Source organism: Cynocephalus volans, chromosome 10 (genome assembly GCF_027409185.1).
Source record: "Cynocephalus volans isolate mCynVol1 chromosome 10, mCynVol1.pri, whole genome shotgun sequence".
NCBI classification, from domain to species: domain Eukaryota; kingdom Metazoa; phylum Chordata; class Mammalia; order Dermoptera; family Cynocephalidae; genus Cynocephalus; species Cynocephalus volans.
Window position 1 is genome coordinate 127,078,941 of NC_084469.1, and position 12,123 is coordinate 127,091,063.

General features: G+C 44.4%; 1 protein-coding gene across 1 annotated transcript in view; it reads right to left on the reverse strand.

Moving 5' to 3' along the window:
* HYDIN (HYDIN axonemal central pair apparatus protein) overlaps window positions 1–12,123 on the reverse strand; it is a 364,550-nt gene that overhangs the window by 99,887 nt on the left and 252,540 nt on the right. Inside the window, exons 42-44 of the mRNA XM_063112309.1 lie at window positions 11,139–11,322; window positions 8,318–8,459; window positions 7,412–7,574 (exon numbers count right to left, since the gene is read on the reverse strand). Coding sequence (XP_062968379.1) covers window positions 7,412–7,574; window positions 8,318–8,459; window positions 11,139–11,322 — 489 coding nt within the window. The remainder of the gene's footprint in view (window positions 1–7,411; window positions 7,575–8,317; window positions 8,460–11,138; window positions 11,323–12,123) is intronic.

Here is a 12,123-nt window from a genome sequence, read left to right on the forward strand (position 1 = left end):
CTTAAATGATCTCATCTTTATTGAATTATTGAATTGACTTCTAGCACGCCTAGCCTAGCTGTCTGCCAGAATTAAACAGTGATTCTCTCTGGAGGGAGATAACATTATCCAGAGCCTCAAATTATTTCTACAGTTTTTCCTGTTCAATATCTGGCCCTCAATAAAAACCTGGCACCCCAGGAGACAAGACCATGTGATCATAAACCAAGAGTGAATGACAGACAGAACAGACTGCTGGGGATCCACGTATTGGCTCTATCAGACAAGGACTTCAAAAAAATGTTTAATATGTTGAGAGAATTAAAAGACAAGATTAAGAATTTTGAGGAGAACTAGACAAGAATTAATGGCTTTCCAATGCAATAACAAAATTAAGAACTGAAAGGAAGTTTAAACAGCAGATTAGACTTCACTGAAGAAAAACAGTGAACTAGGCAATACGTCAGAAGAAAACATACAGTGTGAAGCAGGGAGAGATAAAAGTTTGCGAAAGAGAAAAAGCATGAGACAAGTGACATACTGTGAAAAGTTTGCAAAAAGGCCTAGCACATGTATGATTGACATCCTGGAGGGAAAGGAGAAAAAGAGCAGAGAAGTAATTTTGAGGAGTTAATAGCTAATGGTTTCCGTGTCACATATATATAAAAACCAAGCAGGATAAAGTATAAAGAAAACCACACGTAGGCAAATTATAGTAAATGGTTGAACAAAGAGACAGCATCTTAAAGATGTTGAGACATCTTAAAGACAGAAAGAAACACCTTACAAGCAGTTAGAGAAAAGAGAGAGACTAACACTGGAGGAGCACAGTAAGCTGACAGCTGATGTCTCCACAACGACACGGAAGGCAAAGATGGAAAAATGTTATCAAAGTGCTGGCGGAAAATGGCTGCCAACCTAGAGTCCTACCTAGAAAATACACCGTTCAAAAATCAAGGTAAATTAGAGACATCTAGGACAAACACAACCTGAGTAAATTTGTTGCAAAGAACCTGCCCTAAAAGACCAAAAAAACGAAAAACAAAAAACACCCAAGAGTGTTCTTTAGGCAAAAGAAAAATGAGACTTGATGAAAACTCAGAGTTGCGGGAAGGAATTCAGAGTGCTGAGAAGGGTGCTGATGCAGGTAAATATAAACGCGTATTGGTTGTTTTCATCAATAACAATGATGTTTGTGGGTTTAAAAATATGTACTGAGAAGTAAAACACACGTATCCATTAGCATGTAAGTTAGAAGGGGGTAAATATGGTAAAATTGTTCCAAGACTTTTACATGTTTGACAGAATGTATTTAAGGTACTGGCTGAAGAAAATGAAATAATTTCTATTCTGTTCACAAACTATTTAATCAAGCGATTACATATATCAAAATTTCTGCTAGATGTTCAAGTGTACGTTAATAAATAACAGTAATGGCCAATGCAAAATAAACCACTTATCCAAAATATAGACATAGACTTAAATCTTTTTTTTTTTTTGAAGGATAATGTTTGGGAGGAAATTTGCTTTTATGGATTTGAAGTAAGAAATTACAGCTAGAAAGACTTATTCGAGGCAGGAAGGCAAATTGAGATGGACAGAATTGGGTTTAAGGTTGAGTGGGGGAATAGGGAAAAACGTTTGGATAGAAAAAAGGTTAAGAGAAGAGACAAGGACAACCAATGTGAGGCTTTCTTCTTCTACAGTGAGAAACCATCATTTATGTGTTTAAAACAGGGTTCGGTTTAGTTGAAGTGTGCTGTTGGAGTGGTTTAGATTTCTGTAAACAAAAATTCTTTTAAGACATAACAGACTTTTTTGAGAGACAGGGAACGTTGGAGCAGGAAGGAAACTGAGAAATCATCTAGTTCTTAGACAAGGAAACATTGGCCCAGAGGGTGAAGGACAAATTCAAAGCCACACAGCTAGTTAAGGAGTAGAAATCAGATTAGTACTTGAGTTTCTGGACTGATACATGTATTTATTACTCCCTGTCCTATCCCCCATTTTAGTGGGCATCTGTGATATTTTTTTCTTGTCAACGTTCTTTTATTTCCTATCCTCTATGCTTGCTCTACGTGACACCTCTTACTCAAGGAGTGAGCAGGTGATTTAGAACTGACCACTCACAGAATGGCATTCTCCTGGCCATGGTGACTGGTTCAGAGAAAGCATGTGACACAACTTGGGACAAGAGTGAAAACCAGCACTGTGGTCTACATGTGGTTTTAATGAAGCACTCCTTTCCAGCTGGATTTGGATCTGGGAGAATGTAAGCTGGAACTTTCAGAGGCTCTCACTTTGAGGTGTCAGTCAGAGAGTAGAACCAACACAGGTGAGCCAAGAACTCTAGATGGGGGCTTATTTAGTTCTGGTGTGCAGTAATGAACAACCAACAAATGGAGTGTCCAACACGTAGCAGCTAGAGAGTGAATAAAATAGAAAAATACCTGAGAGTTCTGGAAACTGAACAAATTAGTAAGTTTTTGGAATAGTGTTGAAACCTGTAGCAAGATACTGGCATGGGGTGAGTCTCCCTCCCCTTTTTTTGTGGATTTACATTGAAGATAGTCATGGCAGTGGTAGTGGCTGGTGGCTAAAACTGTAATAAAAAACCCCATTGACTTTGATTCTGGAGGAGCCAGGGAAAGAAGTCTTGGGACAACCAGGGTCTCCAGAGAATGAAGGGAGAACCCCAGAAAGTAAGCAGCCAGAGAAGAGGAACCCCTAATTCTGTGTATAAACAACCTAAATCTCTGGCTGACCCCTGAACCATGTATGTGTGGGGCAAACTGAAAGCAGTTTGTAACTAAGGTTTAAAGAATTGAACTGATACCTTAGCCTCTGCCCACAGCAAATACAAAAGTATTAAACTTCCAACCAAGTTTAACTGTCTGCTAAGCTGAAAGTATCAACATTCTTCAGAGAAACATAACACAATACAGAGTTTATACAACATAATATTCAAAATATCCAGGATATTATACAAAAATACTTGATGTAGCAGAGTCAGAAAAATATGACAAATTCTGAAAGGAAAAGACAATTAATAGATACCAACCCTGAGATGACTGAGATGGAGGAGTTGTCAGATAATAACTTTATGCAGCTATTATAACTATGCTCAAGTGAGGTAAAGGAAAATACACATACGATAAATCAAAAGAAAGGACATCTAAGCAGAGAAATAGAAAATTTTAAGAAGAACCAAGTGGAAATTTTAGAAGTGAAAAATATAGTATCTGAAATAAGAACTCTGGATGGATCAAACCTCAAGCTATGATTTTTTAACTTATGTGAGCCAATAAATCTTTATTTTATTTTATTTTTATTTTTTTAGTTAATGCAGTGTGAATTGGGCTTTATTTCCTGCAACTCAAATATTCCTGACTATCTATACACATGAGACTGTGCTAATATTGGCTGCTGGGTGGTTGCCTAGAGCCTTGCCACTCTGAGTGTGTTCCAAGAGTCCGGAGGATGGGTGTGGTGTGGAAGCTGTTAGAAATGCGTACTCCCAGGCCCCAGCCCAGCCCTGCAGAATCAGAATCTGCATTTTAACAAGATCCCAGGTGATCTGTGTGCATATTAAGATTTGAGAAACTGATATAGAGAAAATCAGACTCACCAGTAGATTTGGCTTTACAGGATAAACAGTTAAAGAGATAAAAGGAAATTAGATGAAAGGAAATCTGATTAGAAATGTAAAAAGTGGTCCGCAAAAGAAAAATGTATTCACATATGATGCAAATATTTTTGCGTGCCTTTTTGCCAGGCACCATTCACCAGTGATCATAACAGACAAAAGCCTCCCTCAACCTTCCTGGAGCTTATATTTTGCAGGGGTGGGTGAGGAAACAAAAATACGTCAAAATATATGGCCTGCTAGATGGTGATGAGTGCTAAGGAGAGAAATAAAGCAGGGAAAGAGGATAAAAAGTATTTTGTTTTGTTTTGTTTTGTTTTTGCTTTTGTTGTATTCAATTTTAAGTGGAATGGCCAGGGAAGGCCTCTCTGAGATATTTGCATAAAATCCTGAAGACGCCAAATAGCCAGTAAACATGTTAAAAAAAAAAAAAAAAGGGCTACATCACTAACAATTCAAGAAATGCAAATCCAAATAATAAAAATAATCAATTGTTCACTCATGTAATTAGCAAGGATTACAAAGAATGCTAAAACCCATTAGGTGGGGGTAAAAGGCACACTTTTGTACTAGGGAAGCATAAAGTGGCATTAAGCAATACATGTCAAAGACTTGAAAGTTTGCATACCTTATAACTCAGGAATTGCATCTTTAGAAATGTATCCTAAGGATATAACCATGAATGTGTGCAAGGATTCAGCTATAAGCAAGACACTTTTGGTCTCTTCACTATGATTTCCTTCCAAAGATATTAAGCTTATTTTGTAATAACACAGAAAAGCAGAAAAATACACTTTTTGCTTCTGCAAACTGCTCACTCTTCCTATGCCATTTCCAGAACCAGGAGAAGGCCAGGGGTTGTGATGGTAGGATTAGCACTTAGCTACACAGCAGCACAAGGAGGGGTGAGACTGCTGGGACTAGAGGTAAGGAGGAGAGCCCTTGTCTGGGATGGGTTTGAGAATGATTTAGGAGCTGGAGTCCTGCACCAGGGGTCACTGACTGGTTGGTTATGGGGTGAGGGTGCAGAAGGTGGCAGCCTCAAGGTTGACTGCCAGGATTTGGGCTTGGGAGCTGGGCGGGGGTTGGAGGGAAATACAAGGTGAGGAAGAGGTTTGGGGGAGAAGACGGCATAGATGTTGAACTCAGTGTGGGACTTGTTGTGCTTTGAGTGTCTGAGGAACAGTTTGAAGGAAGTGTCAGGTGACATGGATGGACATGTGGGGTTGAGGTCTAGGATGACTAGGGGACTGAGAGGTGGCATTGAGGCCCAGGGAAAGGAGCGCATGCTTCGGAGCTGGACGAATGCGTCCTGCCTCTGCCCCCTTCTGGCCATGGGACCTCGGGCACGTTGCTTAACTGCGCCGAGCCTCAGTTTCCTCATCTCTAAGATGATAGTGATTATAATAGGAGCACCTGTCTTAGGGGGTGTTGTGAAGACTAGAGGTAGATGGTGATGAGACCTATTCAAAGTGCCCGGCAGGGAATGTCACATAGCAGGAACTCAGTAAACAGTAGCTGTCAGTTGTCAAAAAAGTTTGTTTAGCTGTTTTTCCTTTGTCACTTGCCTTCCTCTCTATCCACTTTTGGGCTGACTCGCTGGATGCCCTGCGCTTCCCTTTGGAACTTGCAAAGCTCTTCCTGATCCACTCCCCTGCCCCCATCCCATTAGGTGTGACCAGTAGATAGCAAGGAGGTCATGTGTGGGATAGGGCCATCCTTAGACAAAAGGCCAAGTAAGAAGAGAAGATGGCTCAGGCTGGAACCTGCAGGATGACAAGGATCAAAGGAGGTGGGGTCCAAAAGGAGCCAGAGAGAGGAAGAAAGCCAGCCAGAAAGATGGGGTCAGGACACTGCGTGGGAAGAGAGTTCAAAGGAAGAGTACGGCCACCAGGGTAGATCTCACAGAGGAGGAAGTCGAGCAAGCCAAGGACGAACAACGCATGTTGGATCTGGAAACGGAGAGGCTGGAGCCTTTGATTTGAGGGAGTGGTGAAGACAGAAGTCAGGGGAGAAAAGGTCAGAGCATGCATGGGAGGTGAGGAGGTAGAGCCTGCAAGTGGGGACGATTCTTGGAAGTTTTTAATTAATAAGGGAAGGAGAGAAATAGGTTGCTAGTTAGGGGCCACCAGGGTTGGAGGCTTCTTTTTTCTTTAAAGGTGGGTAATTCTTGAGCATGAGAATGTCTTAAAAGCAAGAGGCTGGTGAGAAGAGAGATGGAAGCCAGTGCAGAGGGAGGGAACTCAATGGTGCTGAAGCCCCAAGAGCTGGAACAGCCCTTTTGACGAGGAAGCCGGGAAGTCTTCAGTCCTTCCCTTTCACCTCGGCATCTAGTTTCAGCAGGTTTTTTTTTCTTTTAAAGGTAGAGTGTTTGCCGTCCAAGCAACTGCATTAGTCCAAGAAGAGTCTCAAGAAGTACCCCCCAGGGAATGTGATTGACTGTTTTGTGCTAAGCTCAAATGATACAAAACCTTGTCCCCAAATAGACGACAGTGAGATAGCCCCTACCACCCCTGCCCAAGGTCAACAAGGCACATGAAGGTACTTGCCCTGTACCCGCTAGTGGGGACTTAGGGAAGTGCTCAAGTCACAACAACTTGAGCTGAGTAAAATAGGGGAGATGCACATGCTCTCACTTAATAGTTTCCAACAGATTCCAGCTGGAGACCCTGATGGTAAAGTCAATGGGCAGAATTTGAGGTTAACTGTGCTCCAAATACTCTTTCATTTAATGGTAAATGAAATACTGTCCTCGAAAAGCTAGGTTGGGAAGGTAACTTCTGCATAGATTATCCTGAACTTGTTCCAAAGAAGAAACTGACTTTTAAAATTGCCAAAAGAATGGCTGAAACACACGTTACTCAAAGTCTCCCTCCTGGCTTCATGAACAAAATCCCCCAGGAGAGGTAGGCATCGGTCCCTGTAATCCTCTCCTGGGCTCCCCCTCCTGTTCTCAGCCTGAGAGGTCATGTGCTTCCTTCAGGTCAGCAGCATCAAGCATTTCAAACCTGTGCCCAGTTCTGTGTGCTCAGAGCCTGCTCCTTCTCGAGCTCTACCAGATGGAACCCTGGACCCTGGTTCCTCTGCCCTTATGTCCCCCTGGCTGCTGCCACTGTCTGTCACTCATCTTCTTGGTCCAGTCTGCACCTAGTCCGGGAGCCTGGCTTTAGCAGCCTCCTTGGCGCTCACGGTGCTGGAAGAGCTGCTGGTCACACGAGCTAGTTGTACCCCTCGGCCATGATCACTACCCTGGGGGCTGCTCTAGCTATTCTGCCCTTCCTGTGCCACAGTGGGCAGGGATGTGACTGCTAAGCATGAAAGGCTGACATACTGCTGGCACTTGCCTGGCAGATAAGCTTGTGCCGGCACACCTTCCTTGACTGTTGTCAAGGCTATATGCTCCTGACTGAACACACGGGCTTCATCTACTTTGAGGCTTACTGGAGGCACGTTTACAGTGGCCTACTTAGCAGCATCCAGCGCCTGCAGGGGGCAGTGGTCAGACATAAGTGGGTGAGGTCCTGGAACTGCGACTTCATCTCTCTGAACCTCGCGTGGTGGTTGGGATGCCAAAATGATATGATTATGTAATGCACAAGCATGGCACTTGGTGTACAATCAGTGTCCAATAAATGCTGGTTCCTTTCCTCCTACCTCCTGCCCACCACAAAACCCAAACGTGTGCAGGTCCATTTTCTGGAGGGGAAATGTCTGGGTTGATAGATAGGCTGTTTACAGCGGCTGACCCTCTGCTTCTGTCCCTTGTTAAGCAGTACCCTCTGCTACCTGCTTGCTTGCTGTTTGAGATTTCTTCAGGGGCGGCTCCTCCTTTACTGGAACCTGCTTTGGTTTTTTGATCTTCCGTTTCAGTTCATCTTCTTCCTTCTGTCGCTCAAGCTCCTGCTGTAGCTTCTTTTCTTGCATCTCCTTTGCCAGCCTCTCCAGCTCCCTTCATCAAACCAGGAAGAGAGAACAGAGATCAGGGCCCTCCTGCCCAGGCCCTTCGTCTGCCTGGGACTGCCAGGCGGAGGGACAGAGGGCAATGCTTTCTTGGGCATAAAAAGAAAGAAAGAACAAAAGAAAGCTGGGTAAATAGGAAGGAAGGAAGGAAGAAAGGAGAAAGAAAGGAGGAAAGAAAGAATGAATGGTCTTTTAGCAAAACTCACTGAAACTCAACTAGGAGGAATTAAAAATCCATGTGCATTTCTATTCCAATCTCCTTTCATAGGAGAGTGAGGCAAGGGCGGGGTAGGAGGAGAAATGGACAAGCTCTGAGGAGAAACTGCCACACCCATGTCAAAGGAGAGGACACTGGGCCACCAGCTGTGGTCCCCTAGGCACAGAGGCTGATAAGCCACACCCAAGGTGCACTTGTCAGGGGAGCCAACAGGGACCCCAGGACAGCACAGGGGCCAGAAATTACATCACAGAAGCTCCCCTTAGTCCCAAATGATCCCTAGTGAGAAGGAAGCAGAGGAGAGTGGAAGAGACCCTGAAAGGCTGCAGCACCCAGTGCCCTGGATGGGCAAGATGTGCTTTCCTGCCCCTAGCAGGCATCCTCCAGGGTCTTCTGTGGCTACCGTTGCCCTTCTGGAAGATGAGCAGAGGGGAGAGCACGCTAGGCCAGCCCTGTTCTCCGAGGGAGCTTCCCCCTGAGGATGGCTTCTGCTCTGGCCAGCCCGTGGTTCTGACCTCTTCTTCCTTTCCTGGAGCGCCTGCTGGACCTCCCGATCGAACATGATTTTCTCCTCCTCCGTCAAGGCAGCATATTCTTCCTCATCCATATTTTGGAGACGCTCCTTCTCTTTCTCAAGAGCTTCCCTGCGTTTGCATTCTATGGGGGAAACCGAGACAGGAAGGTGAGAAAAAGCCCTCAGCAGCTTAGCTCCCAGCCTGAGCAGGCCGAGGAGGGTACGTGACAGTGGGAGGTGGCTGGTGTGGCGGCTGGCACGCCTAATCTGTGGTGGGATTCCCTTCTTCACTGTCCCAAATGTGGGCTCCATCTGTGGTCAGCTGAATAGCGGCCCCTAAAGATGCCCACGTCCTAATGCTTGGAACCTGTGACTATGTTGCCTTCCAAGGCAGAGGGATTTTGCAGATGTGACCTTGAAATAGGAAGCTTATCCTGAATTATCTAGGTAGGCCCAATCTAATCACTAGGGTCCTTATAAGAGGGAAGCAGGAGAGTCAGAGTCAGAGAAGGTGACAGTGGGAGCAGAGGGAGATGTGACAGTGCACACAGAGGTCAGAGGGCTGCAAGGAAGGGGCCATGAGCCAAGGACTGCTGGTGGCCTCTAGAAGCTGGGAAAGGCAAGGGAAAGGATTCTCCCCTATGGTCTCCAAAGGAACACAGCCCTGCTAACACTGGGATTTTAGGACTTTCGACCTCAGAACTGTAAGATAAATTTGTTTTGTTTTAAGTCACCAAGTTTGTGGCTGCTATGGTCTGACTGTATGCGTTCCCCCTGAATTCATATATTGAAACCTAATCCCCAATGTGATAGTATTAAAAGATAGGGACTTTAAGAGGTGATTAGGTCATGAGGTGGAGCCCTCATGAATGGGATCCGTGTCCTTATAAAAAGAGGCCTGAGGAAGCTTGTGTGCCTCTCCTTCATGTGAGGAGTCTGCAAGAAGGCTCAGATTCCTTCTATGACCAGAAGATGGCCCTCACCAGACACCGAATCTGCTGGCACCTTGATCTTGGACTTCTCAGTCTCCAGGACTATGAGAAATAAAATTCTGTTGTTTATACCCAGTCTTTGATACTTTGTTATAGCTGCCAGAACAGACTAAGACAGGGTTAATTTTTTGTCACAGTAGTGACAGGAAACTAATATACCACCCATCAACTTTACCCATTATGTATGCCACCAAAGTGCTCAGACTGACAGAGCCATTTGCAAACCAAGGGGAGTCCCTTCCACACCCCGTGGATTTCAGGTCTAGGCATGTGGTTCATACTCAGGACAAAGGCACCTGGCTTCTCTGTCACGCTTTCCTAGCACAGCATTCTCACCTCACATCCTTGCAAGTTTGAGCTTTGGACTCAGAGACCTACACTTGAGTTCTTTGTCACTTATCAAGGAACAATAACACAGAAGAATAATAATTTCTTCCTCTTAAGCAATCACATGAAGCATTTAGCCTAGTACCTGGCACCTTCATAACTGTTTAATGAGCAGTCAATTTTAATATAATAATATTACAGCAGGATGCCTTAGGGCTTTTTCAGTCGCAGGGGAGAGGAGCCCACAATTTAACCACAAGAAATCTTAATCCAAAGTTAACTGAGAAAATGAAAAGTGATAATTTCTTTCAAACTGATCATTATGAAAAAAGGAGCTTTCCAGAAAACTAGGAAGCTGGAGTTGGAATACTGCTGTGGGATGTCTGGTCATTGTTTCTGATTTTTCTCTGGGTGAGAATATAAGGAAACACACTTTGAGTCTGTTCAAGAACTAAGAGAGACAGTGTTTATAAATATTTCCTTAGTTAGAAAACCGTTATAATTTGTGTAGACTGTGTCAGAAGAGAGAGGCAAGCCCAAGTGAGAAGGGGAAGTCACGTGGCCGGAGCTGAGGCTTCACAATGTCACCAGTCAGTGGCTGTCCCCAAACTTATCCCCCATGAGCCAAGATTTATTGAGTCTGCTTCTGACTTAATTGGGCAATTGAGCTAATATCATTGTCTCTCTCTCTCTCTCTCTCTCTCTGTCTATAGCTATTTTTTAATCAAATCTTTCAATTATAGAAATTTTGTCCCAGGCCATTGGTGCAATGACAGAAAAAGCAAAGGTTTTGGGGTTACACAGAACTGGTTCTCCTGCTAATTTACAATGTGAACTTACACAAGTCTTTTGCTAGCTCTGAGCATCACTTTCCTCATTTGTACAATGGACACATAATCTTCATAGGGTTATTGTGGCAATTAAATGACCCAAAGTGTACAAAGTGTCTGCTCCAGTGCCAGGTGCACAGAAGGCAAAGGTGTAGAAGTTGTTTTGCAAAATTTATCAGCATCTCTACAGGAAATGCACAGTTGGCTTCAACAAAACCAACAAGCAAATCAGCCGTCTGAGTCAGGATGGGGACCCATGAGGTGTTCTCCTCAGGCCAGTCGTAAGTACAGAAAAGACGAAGGGATGTGGTGTGACACGAAGGGAAGAGGAATGTGTCTGCTGTCGGATGAGCTGGGTCCAGCCTTTGTTACATGAGGGTACTTCAAAAAGTTCATGGAAAAGTGGAACCAAAAGACAAATCTTTCCATGAACTTTCTCAAGATCCCACGTAAAACCTCTCAACAGGCTGCTTATGTTTCAGCTCCCTCTGAGAAACAGGAACTCCTCACAGGGCAGAGGTGAGGCGCCAGTGGGATGGCACCTGTAAGCGTTTCATTTAAGCCCAATGGCTGATCACATTAGGAAACCAACTGTTTTGAAAAGCCTGACCCCCTGTTTAAAGGAAAGACCTGTTAGGGCTTGAGGACAGCCCAGGAAGGGATGGGGCCTTGCCTTCTTGCTCCTTTTTGGCCTTCTCCTGGGCCTTCATGGCTGCGTAGTCTTGGGCCATGTTGACAGTGTATATGTGCTCGCGGTTGCCGATGGCTTTCAGCAGGCAGAGCAGGGCGGCAGCTGCGCTCCGAGCAAAGAGTGTGTCCAGGCCATCAAACACCACTCCACGGAAGCAGTCACTCAGCTGAAACCAGAAAGAGCGCAGGCAGTCACCACGGCCACCCATGAGATCACTTGCTGTCTACGGAGGACGCTGTTCTTTTATTGGTGCTTTTACTGGTGTTTCAGCGAGTTCTGCAGACCTATGGTGCCCTGACAAAAACACCATTAAACTGCCCTTCTGCTTGCTCAATCCAAGGTATCATAATAAAATAAAAGAGAGGGATAAAAATATCTAATCAGCCACAGATGGTCTTTATTGTACCTATTTGTAGAGTCGAGGATTTATTTTGTCTGTATGGAAATAAAAGAAAAAAACAAAATGTTCAAGTGAGGGTCTGGGAAGATCCACGAGGCACAGGAAAAGAAGATGGAAAGGGAAGATGTTCCCATGCACAGAATCACCGGCTGCAAGAGCAGCGTGGTGGGTGGGCCATTTGCATCTTTCTTAGTGGTCAGGAGTGCAATGACTTTGGTAAAACTGACCATGGAAAAACAGGCTCTGCTGCACTGCAGCGTTACTCAAAGTGCGGCCCACAGACCGGCCACTGATCATTACCAGTTTTTGATAAGACAAGATGCTTGTGCCAGAACATAAATATCACTAAACACACTATTTAGTTCAGCTGGCTTTTTTCTTCTTCTTTTTAATTTGCAGCAAGACTTCCCCCCCTGCCTCCCGCACAAATCTAGATTTGTTTCTTTAGAAAAGTGTTCAATTTTCATACAGTTTGAAAGATGACAGTTGTAAATTACATGACTGCTATTTTGCAAAATTTACTCTGAAACCAAGTCAGTGGTATACTGGTGTGTGTCAAAGGTCTCT